The following is an 18496-nucleotide window of genomic DNA, read 5'->3' as shown; positions in this document are numbered from 1 at the left end:
TTGAAACCCCCGAAGGATTAAGTTCTGGAAAATCACTTTTGAGTGTTTGGGGCTGAGGGTGGGGGTATCTATAACTTGGAATATTTTAACTGTCTAAACTGTCCTTTGCACATGTTCTGTCTCTGGATTAGGTAAAAAAAAAAAATTCCTAAGTTTGTCAGCCTGTTAGAATTAAAGGTGACATCTGCTTTTAATTGGTGTTTTATTTTCTTCCAAGTCAGTAAAATTTGGTAAGACATGAATTATCAAATTTTGCAGTGCTAAGCAACTTGTCAGGTGACAGTAAGTGTTGTCTGGCGCTCCTGTACAGATGGGAAGTGTTAACATGTTGATTAATCGCCCAGTGTTCTGATCATGGTTGTAGAGGGTCCAAGCATATGTAACCACTGTCAGCTTCCACTGTTAAAATAGTCGTTTCATTTTGCAGACTAATTTCATTTCCCTGCAACTTGACTCTGAGAATGAGCGCTTAACTAGTGGAGACTCTGTCTTTCAGACTTCAAATGCACAAGGCAGTGTCGAATGTTTCTCTCTCCTCTGTCTTTTATAGATTTCACAAGCATCGTACATTCTTATAGTGCAAAAATTAATTAAAAAAATATCTCAACCTGAGTCTTAAGAGGATGCTGCCTTAGCTGTGCTCACATCGAGGGAGTAAGTTGGACATTTGAAGCTTGGCAAAAACAGTCTTGCTGGGGCCCCCTGTTGAAAAAGAAAATTGATTATCTCTGTTTTTTTACCATTTCCAAAACATTTTAAGATCTAAAAACATAAAAACGGAGGATAAAGAAATCAGTTCTTTCAAGAAAAACCTGTAAAAATAACTCGACTTCTGTCATGCTCAGAACTAAAAAAAGATGAAAGAAAATAATTCCCATCCCGCTGATTACATTTTATTTTTCTAGTCACTTAAAAATTTAAGCATGCGACTAATTAGTTTCTTTATATAAAGTGTCTATAAAAATCCAGCTTCAGGTTTTGCTTTGCATGAAAGAAGATCTCTGTTTTCTGTTTGAATGTTGGTATTTATAGTAAAGGTAGAATTTTATTTTCAGCAAGGTTTAGGACTTTTAGCAATACTTTTCAGATGAGTTTTTTAATATGGTCATATTGGAGTTTAATCCAGATTTTCTTTTCATTGTTGTTGTTGCTGTCGTCTGAATATCTATTAAATGCTTAAGACAACAGTTTTGTTACTAGAAAATCACTGGGTCATTAAATTTGTTTGAAAATTCTGTCCTATCCACTGACTTGGGTGTTGATTTAACTCAAAAAATCCAGACCAGAAACCATGTGCATGAACTGAAGAGCTTTATGGCACCTGGTAAGTCCCGCCGTCTATCCAGGATCCCGGGCTAGCAGTTCTTACACCTTTTTAAAAAATAGTTGCAAAGTTAGAAGATTTAGGTCTTCGAGTCAAACCACTTTTATAGTCATTTTGATGCCCGATAACTTCAGGGTTCATTGCCCCTGTACATTTTTCAAATTATTTGCTTCTGAGTGCATAAGGCTTTAATTTGCCACCTACTGGCAACCCCCAAATGGGTTTGTAAGAATTTTGAAAGCGAGCTTGCTCAGGCCGCCTCTGCATGGGCTCCTGTTGCTAAATCTTGCAGGACACCCCCAATTCAGCGGGGTGTCGGGGCAGATGCGAGGTGGTGTAATTATTTATTTATATTTTTAAGGTAGAGAATTTCTGTTTTAGATAATATTTTTCTTTGAACCCCATTCCAGTGCCTGCTTATTTAAAAAAAATATATATATATGTGTATATATATATATATATATATATATTTAGGTACAAGATCTAAACACATTTTCCCAACTAAACTTTTAACGTTTAGTTTGTTTTATTTATTTATTTTTATTTTTTATTTTTAGGGGTAAGGGATTTGGGCCACACCTGGCTGTGCTCAGGGATGGGACTAGGGTTGTCTGCTTGTATGGCAAGAGCCTTATCCCCTGGAAGAGCTCTCTGGTCGGCTATGTTTTTTTTTTATCTTGAAATTTGCATAATAATAAAAATGGAGAGATCATGCAGGGGTTTTAAGGTGCTAAGCTTGGAGTCCTACCACCCCCCCTCCCCCAGCGCCACCAGGAATGATGTCTGGGCACAGTTGGGGGTGGCCCAACCCCACCCTAAAATTTTTTTGTGCCCTAAGGCAATGATTGTGTGAATAGCACTGGTATTACAAATAAAGACAACATCTCTGCTGATGGACATATGCATGGATGGTAATCTCAAGCATCATCTTTGAGCTGCTTAAAGTGACTTTTACCTTATTCTTCTAGGCTTTCCCCCCTTTTTGGTGGTGATGGGGGTTGATTCCCAAGTCTTATAGTCTTATACTGGTGAGCATACAGTATAGTCTTACACTGGTGTCTAAGTCTTCTACCACTGAAGAACTTTCACCCTATCTTTTATGCTTTTTTTTTTAAGGTAGAGGAATCTGATAATCTATATTTTACTGGAAAGATGACTAAACCTCCTGTGAGGTTTTTTTTTTTCCTTTTCAAAAAACAAACAGCAAGATTTGCAAGAAGGAAGGTACATCTGCAAAAAGTAAAGTAGGGACTGGACAGGTCCAGTGCTTTGCCTTGCGTGCAGCCAAGCCAGGTTCCGTCCCCAGGACCCCATAGTGTCCCCCTAAGCCCTGAGCATCTAAAATTCTTTATTTAGGAAGGAGGAAAGGAAGGAGAGAAGGGTGAGGGGAGGGAGCCCCCTGGAGTCCCCAAAAGGCACTCCTGCCTCTGGCTGGGCCCTGGCTGGTGTCTGAGTTGGGTAAGGACCCCTCTCTTCTGCTCTCTGCTCTTGGCATGCAGTGCCAAGCTTTTTCCTCATTGTATGCTACTGTCTCTTCGCAGGCAGGGGCTGCATCCAGAATTCGTGCTTGACCCATGAGCATGGAAGTGTGTGGCGGGAGGGCCTGAGAGGGCAGGTGCTGCGTGGCCAGTGGTAGAAAGTAGTTTCTGTCCCAGGAGATCTGGGGGCTGGGGGAGATGCAGTCCTGGGGGAATTGAGGGCCTGAGAGGTGCTGAGGTTCCTCCCCTGGAGCTGTGACCTAGAGCTGGGGCATGTTCAGAGTCTTCGGCCAACCTAGTGGCACTCAGGGGCTACTTCTGCCTCGGTGCTCATCCTTTGAGGAATACTCTTGGCAGGGTTTAGGGGGCCTTGTGCAGTACCAGGGATATATGCAGCCCCCAGGATCAAATTGGATACCTGCAGTGTATGCAGTGCCCAGGGTTGGTCCAGGCACTCTGATACATGCATGGCAGGGATTGGTCTGGGAACTCTGGTATATGCATGGCTGGGATTGATCTGGGCACTCTGATATATGTATGCCAGGGATTGGTTCGGGCACTCTGGTGTATGCAGTGCTGGGGACCGAACCTGTCTTACCTCTCCATCCCCCAGGGAGTGTTTAGATGGAGATGAGGAGTTGGGGAGGAGGAGACCCTAAGGGGCATTCCAGGAAGGGGTCCGACCACTGCCCGGGCATCTTATGGCTGTACCCACCTAGCTTCCTGCTGGTCTCATGCGGTGGCCTCCTCTCCCTCTTGGATGGTCTCAGCGTCATGTCAGGTGGGGTGTCTCCCATTTCCTTCCCAGAAGAGCAAGGGTCCTCCAAGAACCCACCTGCTGTCTCCTTTCTGAACTCCTCTGTCTCTGTTGCTGTCACTGTCTCCGTGCTCCTGGACGCTGGTGGTCTCTGTTAGGGTTCGTGATCCAAGGAATAAGACAAAGTCAAAAATGCAAGCAAAAAGGTTCATTATTTGTGCCAAGCACACATACTGGTCAGCTAGGGTCCCCTGTTCAGAAGGCGACCCCGTATCCCTGCAAGTGCCCCCTTTCATCCCCTTACTCAGGTTCGGACCTTCTTGACTTGGATTGGCCCCTCCTTGGGCCCTAGGATCGTGAGTTTTTTTTTTGTTTTTTTTCCTGATGGACTTATTTCTTCCTTGCATTCCTTGCCTGTAAATTCAGGTTGTGCTTCCTGACTTCCTTTCCCCCCTTTTAGGTGCTTTGTCTTTTATGGTCTTGGACTGTTGCTTATTCTTCGGCTTTTAGAGGCCTTCCCAGAACTTATGCCAGTGATTGTCTCAGCCAGGTTACAGATAAACCCAGGTCTCCTGTTCAGTATGCCTGCTTAGCAGTAAATCGTCACGGTGTGGGACTGTGGCTGATGTGGAGTCCCTCATGTCAGCTCTTGCAGCCTTCCGGTCTCTCCTTGCAGGAATACCAGCCTTCAGTTGGGCTGCCATGGGGAAGGAAGGAAAGAAGGAAGGGTGGGAGGGAGGAAGGAGGAGGGGAGAGGGAGGAAGGGAGGAGGCGGGAAGGGAGGGAGGGAGGAGGTACTGAAAGATGCCTCCTGCCACCCCTCCCACTCCCGGGCCCCCAGTCCTTACTGAGGGTCTTATAAAGTAGTTCTTGCTGCCTCCTTCCTCCTCCTCCCACTGGCATACCCGAGTCAGGATGGCTTCTGCCCCAGAGCTGCCTCGCCGGGCCCGGGGACAGGAGCCCCCAGCATCTCTGGCTGCTCCAGCAGCAGGTGAAGTAGGGATGGAGCCCACCTGGCTTCCTATCGCACCCAGGGCCTCTCTGCTGGCGTCAGATGCTCTGTCATAGCTGGCCCACCTGTGGTTAGGGTGGGAAAGCCATGCCCTGCCGTGAGCGGGGAGAGAAGGGCTGGAATCTTGCCCAGAAAACCTGACTTATGGATATGAACCTGAGAATTGTGCATAATTATAACAGTGCAAAATGTTCTTCTGACTTCTAGTTTTTTTTTTTTCTTTTTGGGTCACACCCGGCAATGCTCGGGGGTTACTCCTGGCTCTGCACTCAGAAATTATGCCTGGCAGTGCTCGGGGGGACCATATGGGATGCTGGGAATCGAACCCGGGTTGGCCGCGTGCAAGGCAAACGCCCTACCCGCTGTGTTATTGCTCCAGCCCCTGACTTCTAGTTTTTAAAAGCTATTCAGATGGATGAGGGAGAGAAACGGTTTAACCTCAGATCTGGGTATATGTTTGAAACTGCTCTGTGTCTGGACAGATAGACTCAGAACCGCAGTGAAGAAATTGTTTTCAGAACCCAAGACCGTCCATCCACACTTGACTGAGAAACATCAAATATGAAAGCACTTATGAACTATAGTGGCTTATGTGAGATTGGACAGATGGAACTTTCGGTCTTCCCAGAAGACTTGAATTAGGCTTTTAAGTTTTGTTGTTGTTTGTTTATTTTTTGCCACACCTGGCAATGCTCAGGGCTTACTCCTGACTCTGTGCTCAGAGATCACTCCTGGTGGTACTCGGGGGACCATATGGGGTATCGGTGATTGAACCCAGGTTGACTGCCTGCAGATAAGCACCCTGCCTGCCGTACTCTTGCTCCGGCCTTGAATCAGCCTTGAACTAGGCATTTGCTCTTCCAGTGCCAGCTGGACTGTTGCCGGGCGTGGTGGTTCTGGGCCATGGAGCCAGGAGCCAGGACCCAGGGGCTTTCAGGGGCCCCCTTCCCGCGTGTCCCACAAATTCTCACCTGCTGGTTACAGCTAAAATGCACTGAGTAGGAATTATCTCTGAGTTTCAGTGTGAGCGTGGAAGGATGAATCAGAATTTCTTGTATCCCCCTCCCACCCCCGCCTCATTTCTGGTGTGGAGACTGAATTGAGGGCCTCACATGTGCAAGATAGGCACACGGCTGCCTCCCTGCTCTCCAGCGCCTGCTGTTGCATGCTGTGCCCACCTCAGGGAGGAGTTCTTGGAAGAGTCTGAGTCTGGGAGAGAAACGCCTGCGTTCGGCTGGCCGGACCAGGATCCAGGGCTATTTTGAGTCTGTTCCTATTCATGGGGCGGACCCCAGGGTGGTGGTGGTGGGGAGAGATGGTGTGCGCAGTCTCTGGATGACCTGCGACACCATCCTGGGTGGTTGCCATAGAAACCAGCTATTTTGAACAGCGCGTGTCTATTTTATTTAGACCTATACAGATGAGCATGCTTAGTCCAGCAGCTCGGGAGCTCGCATCACCATCTGGAGAAGTGTCTGCAAGGACCACACTTGGGCCAGCAGTGAACTTCTTCAGTGTGTTTCATTCATTCATTCATTCATTCATTCGTTCATTCGTTTGTTCTTTCATCCGTTCACTCAGCAGTGACCGGGATCACACACACATGTGTTTGTGGTGTGACCTGGAGGTCCCGTGGTTTCTGTGGCCTCATCCTCAGCTGCAGTGCTGGGGGGAGGGGGATACTCCAAGCATGGTGCTCGCACAGAGGTGTCTGTGGTGACCGGGAGACACGCACACACACACAGACACACATGCACACATACACACATGCACATATGTATTCACTTGTACATGCACACACATGCACATGCACTCACAGGCACACACATGCACACACATGCACACAGACACATGTGCACACACATTGCACAGACACATGCGCACACAATCACACACATGAGCACAAGTGCACATGTGCATACCCACAGTCACATGCACACACACAGAGTCCCAGAAGCTGCAAATAGCAGCATGCTGGGACCACGCTTGGTGCCTGTGGGTGGACATGGGGCTCCAGCCCAAGGTCTCTCTCACAAGGCGGGACCTTTTCCTACCCAGCTGCCCCTCGGCTCCCACCCTACCCCTCACCGAGCTCTTCATTTAAAATTTGTTGTGGTGGCAGAATCTTCCAAGCAGTGCTAAGTGTGCTTGGTGCGATACTCACCTAACTGGCTGGACATCGCTGCTCAGGCCCGGGCTGCCGAGGGCCACAGCCAGGGCAGAGTGTGTGCCAGTGATTGGCCACAGAGCCGGTCTGTTTTAGTGTTTTGGGAGGTTCACATGCGGCAGTACTCAGGGATCAGTTCTGGCTGTGCTCAGGGTACCCTGTGGGGTGCCGGAAATCAGTCCGGGGTGAGGCGTGTGCAAGGCCAGTGCCCTGCTCACTGTCCTGTCGCTCCAGCCCCTGGACTCAGAGCCCTGGGAGTGATCTTCCTTTCCTAGAAGATTCTTGCTTTATCTTGTTTTTGGCTGTGGGGGGTGGTGGTGGTGGGGTGGGGAGGCTGGGCCGTGGGGGTGCTCTGGGTTTTTCTGGGTCAGTGCTCAGGGGTAACCCTGTAGTGCTGGATTTTTGAGCCAGGGTCGGCCATGTGCACGGCAGGTGCCTGCTGCAATCTCTCCGGCCCAGGATCTGTGCCCCCAATCCCTCCGCTGAGATTCATGCTTCCCTGTAGCGTACAGAGGACATTTATTGATTTTTTTTCGTTTTGGGGACCACTCCTGGCTCTCTGCTCAGGGGTCACACCTGGCGGACTCGGAGGACCCTGTGGGGTGCCAGGGAGCCAGCCCCCTCTTCCCTTTGTTTTGTTTTGACCACATTGGCAGTACTACTCCAGGATCAGTGGTGCGGGGGACATCCAGCGCATGTGCTCAAGCCCGCTGGGACAATCTTTCCAGCTCCTCTCACCTTAGCCGCCTAGAGACACATCTGTCTCCCTTGTCCCCTTGGGCCGGCCCGCTGCTCCTTACTGCCATGTCTCTGTGTCTCCGTGTCAATCACAGACACCAAGGGCGGAAGTTGCAGGTGGGTGGGTGGGCCCTGTGAGGAGTGAATTGGGGCTGTTTCTTGGGAAGCCTGAATGCTGCCTTTCAGCTTTGCAGGTTGTGGTCAGCATCAGCCACGGGGCCCCCACGCGAGTCCATCTCGGGGCTTCCCGAGTGACCAGGCATGGCTGCCTGCAGCCCCTCCCAGGGCTCGCCCCCTCCCAGCTGTAAACCCTATGCCAGGAAGCTGCCCATCCCCTGGGGAGCGTGCAGGGACTTTTATTTGTCATAAATTTGAATAGAAATTCATAAATACTTTCAATGGGAATAGGAGAAGTATGTAACTCAGGTAATAATCCAGGCCAACTTGTAAAAATTAGTTTTAATGTCTAATATTTAGACTTAGGCAAAAGCTTTCTGGTCTTCTGCCAGTTTCCCACCTTCGGCAGTGGGGCCCTCATGGACCGTGATGGGGGTGGCGTACACAGGGTCCTGGATACTATTTAGTGCCCCCTCAAGTTTATGGGAGTATTATTCATTGCTGTTATAAGGTATATCTCTTAAATTGAAGCCGAGAAACATTTCGTAATCTCAAAAAGACCGACTTTTTTGCTTCATGAGAGAGAAAGAATAATTGGACCAAGGAGAGAGGAAAGCAATTTAAAATAAGATGGTAGGAAACTGAAATAATCTAAGTGCAAGAGAAGAGAAGGAGTGCTTGTTAACTAAGTTCCTGTGTCTGGTTTATAGAACCTAATCCTTACATGCCAATTGTAAAAGAAGCTTCTTGCCTCCTTAAGAGATCCATTTAAAGAAAAACTTAAAAATCTGTGCATCTTCAATCAAAGCGTTATCATTAGTGTATTATAAACCAGAGCTAACTTCCCCTCTTGAAAAATCCCAGCGTCTGAGACAGTTTAACAGAGTTAAGTTTTAATCTGAGGAAAATTAGTGTCCTTAACTGATTGTCAATATTTTGGTGGTGTATTTTTTAAATGTTCTGTGTTAATTTTAGAAACTCTTTCACGAGACTGGCTGAACTCTCCCAGAGCCTGACTTTCTAGTTAACTCTAATTTTCTCAGTGTTTTTGCTTAAGAAGCTATTGAATTCCTTCTCTCTTGGTGCCTTCTGCATTGCTGGTCTTTGATTCCTGCCAGCCCAACCAGGCTAAGATTTTACATGATAAAGGGAATCGGTGGAACTAATCCTGGAAACTTTCTGTTTGCTCACCGAACTCCCGTCCTTCATTTGCATCCTTACACACTGGGTAGGGAGAGTGAGTCTTTCAGCTGGAAATGTTACTGCATCTACATTTCCCCCGGGAGGAGAGGTTAACAGCCCACTCAGGTTAATGGGGATGCATCTCCTTTTAGGGTATAGAGTGTCGAGGCATAGCCCAGCAGCTGCCTGCTTTCTTCTTACAGTCCTTTAGACCCTGGAAGTAGATACCAGTGCAGATAAGGGGGAAATGGAAATTGATCAGCTTTGGTGACACCAGCAAACCCGCATCTCGGTCTTGAAAGTGGGAAGAACATTTCTGGAATGAATTGACGGATATAGTCCCTAGAGTTCAAAAAAGATTTCCCCCTTCCCTTTGAGAAGTTTGCTCCCAGAGTCCAAAGTTCACGTATTTATAGTGTTTACTTGAGCAGTTTGTGTGAAATGATAAGCACCCACATCCTTCTCTTTGACTTCACCTCCTCAGGGAGAAGCCACGTTTAACAAAAGTCGGCTAACACATTCCTGATTTCATGGTAACCAACAAATAGAAATGCCACGTATTAGCAATGGAAGGCGTTTTGTTTGCTTGTTAAGTGTAGAAAGCAAGGGGTTCTCTTTGCTTGAAGCCTGACTTGTGCAGAGTGTAAGAATTGGAGAAAGTCACCACCTCTTTTTTTTCCTTATTAAATACTGTCTACGGCTTTCATCTGGAAGTAATCAATATTACTGAACTTCGTGTTGCCAAGTAGGTACAAGATGTATATTAGATGATATGAAAGCCAGATCCAGCAATACTGAAAGAGAAGACGAATCTTTCTTTCTTTCTTTCTTTCTTTCTTTCTTTCTTTCTTTCTTTCTTTCTTTCTTTCTCTCTCTTTCTCTCTTTCTCTCTTTCTCTCTTTCTTTCTTTCTTTCTTTCTTTCTCTCCTTCCTTCCTTCCTTCCTTCCTTCCTTCCTTCCTTCCTTCCTTCCTTCCTTCTTTCTTTCCTTCCTCCCTCTTTGGGCCACACTCAGTGAAGCTCAGGGATTACTCCCAGCTCTCTACTCAGGAATTACTCCTGGCAGTGCATGGGGGACCATATGGGACGTGGAGGATAGAACCCAGGTTGGATGCATGCAAAGCAAACGCCCTCCCCGCTATCCTATTGCTCCAGCCCCGAAGATGGATTTCTTCTTAGTCAACCAGCCCTAGCACCCGCAGTGGACGGTATGGTTTGGAAGTTAAGTTTCATGACATCTTGCAGTTTGCATGCACCACGACTTTATCAGTCTTCTTCCCCCATCACTGTCAAATACTTACTCAGAGTGAGTCGTGTAGATGGACTTCCCACTTTGCCAGGGGCTGTACAGAGAGACTTCCAGATAAACACGCAAGTGCGTGCTCACACACACACGCACACTCACATGCACACACACACACACACACACACACACACACACACACACACACACACAGAGCTCCGAGGCTGCCCACAGCCCTTCTGGGGTCCTTCTGCTCCCTCTGCCCTGGTGCCCGCCACTGTTGGCCTCCTGTCCAGCCCTCCTGAGTCATGGTTGTTGTCGTGCACTGCCGCCGCCTCCCGAGGATGCCAAAGGAACCGTGCAGGGCCCTCATCACATCTGGGGTCGGCCCCTTGGCCAGCGCATCTCTTCGGAGCCCTGCTCTGTCTGTGTGTTCAGGATGTGTGTTCTCTTGTTTTTGTCTTTATTTTGGGGTGTGTGAGGCTGGGCGGGCCACACCCTGTGTTGCTCAGGGGCTGTTCCTGGATTGGGCTTTCCTCCCTCCTCGCTGTGTGCGGGAACCGTGGGCAATGCTGAGCATTTGAACCCAGCTCTTGCGTGCCCCAGGGAAGCACCTTAACCTGGCCCTATCTCTCCAAGTCGTTTCTTGTCATGTCGTGTTCTATGTTCTTGAGGGCAGCTGGGTTGTGCTGGGGGTGTGCACGCAGCGCCCCCTGGCCTGGGCGGTCTGACTCTGAGAGGGACGGCCAAGCCCCGCAGCGAACACCATGGGTGGGTAGGTGTCTACCGCACTCATGGCTCATAACGTGCTGGGAAGCCAGGCTGGCCCTGAGGACGGTGGTGGCAACCAGGGGGCGGGAGCCGAGTTTTCTGTTGGTTTTCTAGTTTGCCTCAGACTGTTGCCCCTCTGGACACTGCGGGCAGCTTGAGGGGGAAGTTCTGTTGCCGAGAGGGCAGCCCCACGCCTCTGAGTCCTGCCCTCCATTCCCCTGGGCTCAGTGCACTGCTGCAAACGCAAGGCAGGGGACCAACTCCCCATTCTATGAGCCCAGCGCCCCCGCATGGTGTGGAAGTGCTGACATGGCCAAGGCCAGGCCGGCTCTGCTGGCCACCTCTTCTCTTGGGCCAGTGACACAGGAGCTTTGTCCTGAGGAATTTCCACTCCTCCCCTGGGCTTTCGCCCTGTTCCCCTCATTGCCCTATGTGGCAGCCGTGTGCCCCTCTGGTGCCAGCCCCCCACCCCCTCCTATCCGGAATCCCCCCCAGCCCGTCCCTTGTGAAACGTACTCTGACTTCGTGAAGGTGAATTGTTTCTGTCTGTTGGTTGGTTTTTGGGTTCACCTGACTGTACTCAGGGCTGACTCCTGACTTGGGCTCACATGTCACTTCTGGCTGTGCTAGGGGACCAGATGGGGTTTTGGGGATAGAACCCCAGGCAGCTGCTGCAAGGCACGTGCCCTGCCTGCTGTCCGGTGGCTCTGGCTCCATCGTGAAGCATCTGGAATTTGCGCACAGGTCCAGACCTCAGGGACTGCCCTGACCCACCTCCAGCCTTGGCCTGGAGGTTTCCACTTGCTCTTGTGGTAACTATAGTTTTACATTGAAAAATAATCTTACTAGGGTTTATTCAGAGGGCACAGCAAGTGCCTTGCATGTAGCTCACCTGGATTTGATCCCGGGCACCCCATTACAAACGCCCAACAAGGAAGGATACCTGACAACAGAGCCAGGAGTAAGCTCTGAGCATAGCTGGGTGCGACCGCTCCAAAACCAAAAAAATGTAACAGATTAATTGATACATGTTCATATCAATATTGGAAATACCTGTAAATATGTATTTGTATATATAAAATATACATATATAATAGGTGTCATACCAACAATAATATATAGCAAATCTCATATCTAGTTCGTAGCATTTATAGCATAATAGACACGTATCACTGTCACTGTCATCCTGTTGTTCATTGATTTCCTCGAGCAGGCACCAGCAATGTCTCCTTCGTCCTAGCCCTGAGATTTTAGAAAGTGCCACATTCGAGGCTCTTTCAGGGTCAGGAGAATGAGACCCATCATTGTTACTGGTTTTTGGCATATTGAATACACCACGGGGAGTTTGCCAGACTCTGCCTTGTGGGCAGAATACTTCTGGTAGCCTGCTAGGTTCTCCAGAGTAAGAACTAGATAATAAGATGTCCATGTGACCGCAAATGCGGCCATCTTCCAGTATGTAGGTGTTATACCCACCAACTACCCCTGGGCCATGTAATTCCATTAACGGTCAAGACCCAGAGGCTATAAAACCCAGCTGGAAGAGAACAGCACAGAGTCTGCTGCCTCTTCGCCTGACTGTCCTCACTGGGGTCCCTTGGAGGAGGGTGGGTTGAGTTTCCCTCCCTGCCACAAGCAGAGCCCCAGCAGCTGAAGACCTCCTGTTCCAGCCACAGCCATGTGGCTGTGGAGACCGTTCTCCACATGTTCGGATGAGCCTCACACATGAAGGAGCTGGCAGAGGAACCCAGGTGTGCGGGACCAGGGGCTTAGATCTCCAAGCATGCTCGGATCGGGACTGGGGCCTCGTCCACCCAGTATGTAGGCATTACACCCATCTTCCAGTATGTAGGCATTACACCCTCCAACTGCCCACGGCACTGTGTAATCCCATCAACGGCCAAGATCCAGAGACTATAAAACCTAATATAGACATGTTTATTGTAAATATATACATCAGTGCATTTATGGTGTATAGTTTTCATTTTTTAGTCTATATTTTAATGAGATAAAAAAAAAAGCTGGAGCAATAGTACAGGAGGTCGGGCATTTGCCTTGCACGTGGCTGACCAGGTTTTGATCCCTGACACCCCCTAGGTATGGTCCCCGGAGCCTACCAGGAGAAGTTCCTAAATGCAGATCCAGGATTAACCCCTGGGCATCACTGGGTGTGACCACCCCCCAAACCCAAACAAACAACCCAAACGGAACCATGAGCCCCCTGTGCATAGTGGGCTCAGAAGACTCAGGACCCAGAGCTTCTCTTTGGTTCTCCCTGCGCATGCCTGTTGCCGTCTCTGTGGGAACTGACTCTCACGGGGAGTGGAGTGCACACGAGACTGCTCGCGAGTGGGGTTTTGGGCCTGGATTCTTGGGTTGCAGTCGGTACTCACGGCTTCTAGGAGGTTTGGTGCCTCTTTGCTGCTAAGTGTGCAGCGAGCTGCACCTTGGCCTCCGTCTTACTGTCGCTCTGTGTTTTGATTGTGAACTTTCTTAGAACCAGCCACTGCCCTTCCTTCCCGACCCCGCACAGTACTTTGAACCTCCCGGTTACCATTTGATTTTTCTCTGTTCTTTCCACCTACAAGTCAGTGTTGTGCGGCTTTAAATCTGGCTTGTCTTTTAATTTTTTAAAAAAATCTGGAAAGATTACTAGTAATTCTGGCTTCTCATTGGTAGAAATCACTTAAAGGAAAGTTGCTAGAACATACCCCAGTCAATTAGAGTTGGATTTCTCAGGATGGCTCAGCTAGGGCCCCCTCTTTGGGGCTTTGGGGGTGTACCCAGTAATGTTCAGGGATCACTCAGGAGAGCTTGGGTCAGCCACAAGGCAAGTGTTCCTACCCTATGCTTCTTTCCAACCTCCAGGTAATCATTTATAGAATTTTCAGTTTTTAAGTTATCTTGAATGACAGTTTTTGCTATTTTTCTTAGTTTTATTATTTTTTTCAACGACTTCTTTGATTCATATATTGGATAGTCGCCATTATTTTTAGCATTTGTGATTTTTCTTTCTTTTTTGGGAGGAGTCACCTCCAGCAGTGCTCAGGGATTACTCCTGGCTCTGTGCTCAGGGATCACTCCTGACGATGCCCAGGGAATGCTGAGAATCGAACCCCGGTTGGCTGCATGTAGGGCAAGAGCCCGACCTGCTGTGCTATTGCTCCAGCCCCACACTGGTATTTTTTTCTTAGCTTTTTGTTTTGGTATTTAACATTTTAAGAAGTTTCTTCCTTTTAACCGTCCATTTCTTGAGGTATTATCACACATGAAGATATATGGACATTATCATGTATATGATAAAGCATGTATATACGTGCATGTACATACATAAGAGCACAGATTATACAACCTATATTACATGTTACATGTGATATAGGTTACTATATATATATGTAACATGTAACATGTTATGTATGTTCCCTTTAGTTACCCTTTGTTTCTTTTAAGCTTAGTTTTGCTTTGGGGCTACACTGGGCAGTGCTCAGGGCTTCTTCCTGGCTCTGTGCTCAGGAATTACTCCCGGCGGTGCTTGGGGGACCATATGGGATGCCGGGGGTCGAACCCCAGTTGGCTGCATGCAAGGCAAAAGCCCTCCCCGCTGTCCTGTCGCTCCGGCCCCAAGTGACCCTTTGCTTCTGAGATGAGTTTTATTGTTTCAGTTCTGCACCAAGGCCTGCGACCTCATTTCCGAGCACGTCTAGTTTTCATTCCTTCCCTGTTTTCTGCTGCTTCTTTCTGCCTGGTTTCCAGCCGGATCTGAAACAGCGGGCCGCAGTTTTGATCTCAGGTCCCTGGCGAGCATTCATTCTCTTGCATCTCTCTCTCTTCAATGATTTTATTTCAGTCTTCATTCCCCCCCCCCCCCCCCCCCGCACAAAAATGGTGTACGGAATTTTGCCTTGGACACTCATGTTGCTGAGTTTCTATTTCAGTCTTGTTTCCCTGCCTGTTCTCTTGGTGCAGAGGTCCCGGCAGGCACGCGGTCACCCCACCTGGCACGTGTTGGGAAGTTTGGGATAAGATCGCTGGATGTGGTGCCTTCCAAAGCCCTTGGCCTCCTCACGTCTCCTGTCCTTTGTTTTGTGTTTGTTTTCGACCCACCCTGGCCCTGCTCAGGGCTCCTCCTGCTCTGCTCTCAGGGACCACTCCCAGCAGGACTTGGGGCACTTAATGGGGTCCTGGCATCAGACCCGGGTCGGCAGGAGGCCAGCACCCTGCCCGCCGTGCTATCAGCCTGGCACTGTCTGATCTCTCCTTTTCTTTCATGCCTCGTTGCCACCCCCGTCGTTCCTGGGCCTCTGCTCCATGTGCTCGCGTGCACCCAGCTCCCTGCACACTCGATTCCTGCCAAGCGCCGTCTTCATGGTACCAGCCCTCAAACGGGCCTTTTTCCCTGCCTTAAGGGTTCTGTTCGAGCCCAGAGTCCGGGTCCTTGGGGCAGGCGTGTCGGTGGCCCTCTGGCAGTGCTGTCTCCTGTTCTTGTTCTCCCACGCTGACCGGAAAGGCTACAATTAAAAGAGAAAAGCAGCAATTCAAAGTACAGCGGTTTACTAACCATGCTGGTATTTCTGAGAACAAATGATGTTACATACGTTTGGATTCTTACAAGCCATGATTATTTCTGACCTTTATGCCCAACATAAAGCCGATTGTAAATTAAATCTCATTACTTCCCTAACCCTAGCCCATTTCCTTACTCCTATTAAAATCTTACTGGAACTATAAAATCACAGGATTCAGAAAATGAAAGGGATCTTAGAGAGCTGTAATTGCAACCCTAAGTTTTGTGATACGGTAGCTTTTCATAACTTCTTTGCTCTGTATCTTCCACTGTTGAAATGTTTTCCAGTGAGCATGAAAATTGCCCACTTTTTCCTCACCATCACAAGACATTTAGCTGCATTCAAGTATTATATTTGCCATTTGTGTTGAATTTAAAGGGACTGTGAGAAGCATATTTTTAGAATCGAATTTAAATTGCTCTCATGTTAAGTGATTAGGGGCCGTGATTAGCAGAGAATGTCAGCAGGTGCATAAGTTCTAACATTCATTTCAAAAGCACTCAAAAAAGACTGGTTAAAACTTGAGGCCCCGGGTCTGGAGCAATAAGGATAGCCGGGAAGGCGTTTGCCTTGCATCCCCGGCATCCCATCTGGGCCCCTGAGCACCGCCAGGAGTGATTCCCGAGTTCATCAACAGGAGGAACCCCTGAGCATGGCCAGGTGTGGCCTCCCAAATCAAACCAAACCAAAACCTAACAAAGAAATCGGAGGCCTTTGAAACCTACTCTATCCTCTGCAGTCCCCCTGTCCCTACCGTCCCACCCTGACCCCGGCGATCTTTCGGTCAGAGAATTCTGAAAGGGGAGGAGCCGGGATACCACCTTCTCCTTTTGCTTCAGTTGTACTTAATTACTTCGCCCAAGGAGTGATACCAGCACAGCTGGGTAAAAGGGAGATGAGCCCCTGGAAACATATGGTCACTCAGATGACTGTGGTGCTTGGCTTCTGGGGGACGGGACAGAATAATCGCTGATGCCCAACGTGAATTGCAGTTCCGGGCAGCTAACTTTCCTCAAATGAGGGCACGTGGGAGAAAAGTGGTCAATCACTGGGCTCCTCCTGTCAGTGCTAACTTTTGCTGGACCGTCATGTTGTAGCTTGGTGGCTGTGTTTCCATCCTTCCTCCAGCTCTCCATGTAGGTGTACCCATGGCTCGGCTGTAGCTGCCTGACACGGTGGCATTTGGAGCAGCATGTGTGGCAGACGCTCCTCCATTTGAGCACGGCGAGTGAGGGTCTGGAAAGAGCTGGCGGGCTCAGCCTGACTGTCTCCCAAGGTTCCGGGGCTGTAGGATCCGGGTGGAGTGGGATGATGGGAGGGTTGCTGTGGGCCAGAGAGAGATGGAGCCTCGGGGGAAGTGCTGGTTCCCGTGTGTTGTAGGGGCTGGTGTGGGTGCTCGCCAGCCCGCTCCTCCCGCCCCTGCTGCTGCAGCAGCTGTGATGACTGCACGGTTAGCAGTGGTGCTCCCAAGGGCCCCTCCACTTGGCTGTGGTGCTCCTGGTGGCCGCGCACATGGCTGCCGTGTTTGCACACGTTAGTCAGAACACTTGCTAGGGGTGGTACTTTCATTGTGTCTGGGTGGCAGTGCCACCCACATTATCAGTGGTCTGGGATTGAACTCCCTGGCTGCTGTCTTGAGGCAGCTGGTCCACTGCTGAAGGTCTCTCTGGGTTTCGTTGATTTCCGTTGAACTAAAGCAAAGTACTTTGTCAGCGTCTGTTGCCACAGAAGAGACTCATGACCCTTTGCCCTGGGAGACACTGGGAATGGTGGGTCTGAGGGTTCCTCTAAAGTGAATTAGGGTTCGGTGTGCCTTTCTGTCTTATTTTCCTAGGTTTTTGTTTGTTTGCTTTTGTTTTGGGGCCAAACCTGCCAGTGCTTAAGGTTTACTCCTGGCTCTGTGCTCAGGAAGGACTCCTGGTATTGCTCAGGGGGCCATATGGGATGCCAGGGATGGAACCTGGGTTGGCCACATGCAAGGCCAGTGGCCTTCTTGCTGTACTATCCCTCTAGGCCTGCAGGGATTTTTAAAGGGGTTGGTAAAGATGCTTCATTTCCAGTTCAGGGTGTGTGAATAATTAGTAAAGCTGCATAAGGCTTTTGCTTTCTGTGCAAAGTGGGACTCAAGCACGTGTGTTGTTCTTGCCTTTCTCCACAGGCAGCGGAAGATGTCACTTTCATCGGGCCCGACACGCATGCCATTCAGGCCATGGGCGACAAAATTGAAAGCAAATTATTGGCCAAGAATGCGAAGGTTAACACAATCCCTGGCTTCGATGGAGTGGTCAAGGTGAGAGGCGATTTCACCCTAATCTTAACCACAGGCATGGCCTCCGGTCAGTAGAAGAGAAAACGCATTGTTGCTTTGTCTTGGGTGTTCTTTATTTTTTTTTAGTTTTGACTTCTTGGGTCACACCCCGAGATTCACAGGAGTTACTCCTGGTTCATACACTGAGGAATCACTCCTGGCGGTGCTCAGGGGACCATATGGAATGCTGGGAATCGAACCTGTGTCAGCCGTGTGCAAGGCAAACACCCTACCCGCTGTGCTATCACTCCAGCCCCTGTCTTGGGTGTTCTTTAAATGATACACCAACCATGGAAAATATTCCTGGTCTTGTCTCTACTCTCCTTGGGTGTCAGTCTCATATTATGTTATTTTATATTCCACAAATGAATGCAGTTATTTTATGTCTGTCTCTCTCTTTCTGACTCATTTCACTCAGCATGATACTCTCCATGACCATCTACTTATAAGCAAATTTCATGACTTCCTCTTTCCTCACAGCTACATAGTATTCCACGGTTGGAAGCATGCCTCATGAGCTGGGGGAGAAGGCAGCTGGGATAGAGAAGGGATCACTAAGTCAGTGATGGTTGGAGGGATCGCTTGAGATGGGAGATGTGCACTGAAAGTAGATAAAGGACCCAACGTGATGGCCTCTCAGTATCTGTATTGCAAACTATAATGCCCAAAAGTAGAGAGTATGGGGGAGATTGTTTGCCATAAAAACAGGAGGAGGGGTGGGATTGGGGATGATACTGGGGATGATACTGGGGACATTGGTGGTGGGGAATGTGCACTGGTGGAGGGATGGGTGTTGGATCATTGTATGATGAAACCCAAACATGAAAGCTTTGTA

At 49.0% G+C, this 18496-nt stretch overlaps 1 protein-coding gene across 1 annotated transcript in view; it reads left to right on the top strand.

Annotated features, from left to right (window-relative positions):
* PCCA (propionyl-CoA carboxylase subunit alpha) overlaps window positions 1-18496 on the top strand; it is a 274548-nt gene that overhangs the window by 55810 nt on the left and 200242 nt on the right. The window contains exon 7 of the mRNA XM_056109803.1: window positions 17512-17643. Coding sequence (XP_055965778.1) covers window positions 17512-17643 — 132 coding nt within the window. The remainder of the gene's footprint in view (window positions 1-17511; window positions 17644-18496) is intronic.

Source organism: Sorex fumeus, unplaced genomic scaffold (genome assembly GCF_029834395.1).
Source record: "Sorex fumeus unplaced genomic scaffold, SorFum_2.1 ptg000008l, whole genome shotgun sequence".
In the NCBI taxonomy this organism is placed as follows: domain Eukaryota; kingdom Metazoa; phylum Chordata; class Mammalia; order Eulipotyphla; family Soricidae; genus Sorex; species Sorex fumeus.
Note: the sequence above shows the minus strand (reverse complement) of the source record. Positions and strands in the feature narration are given on the sequence as shown.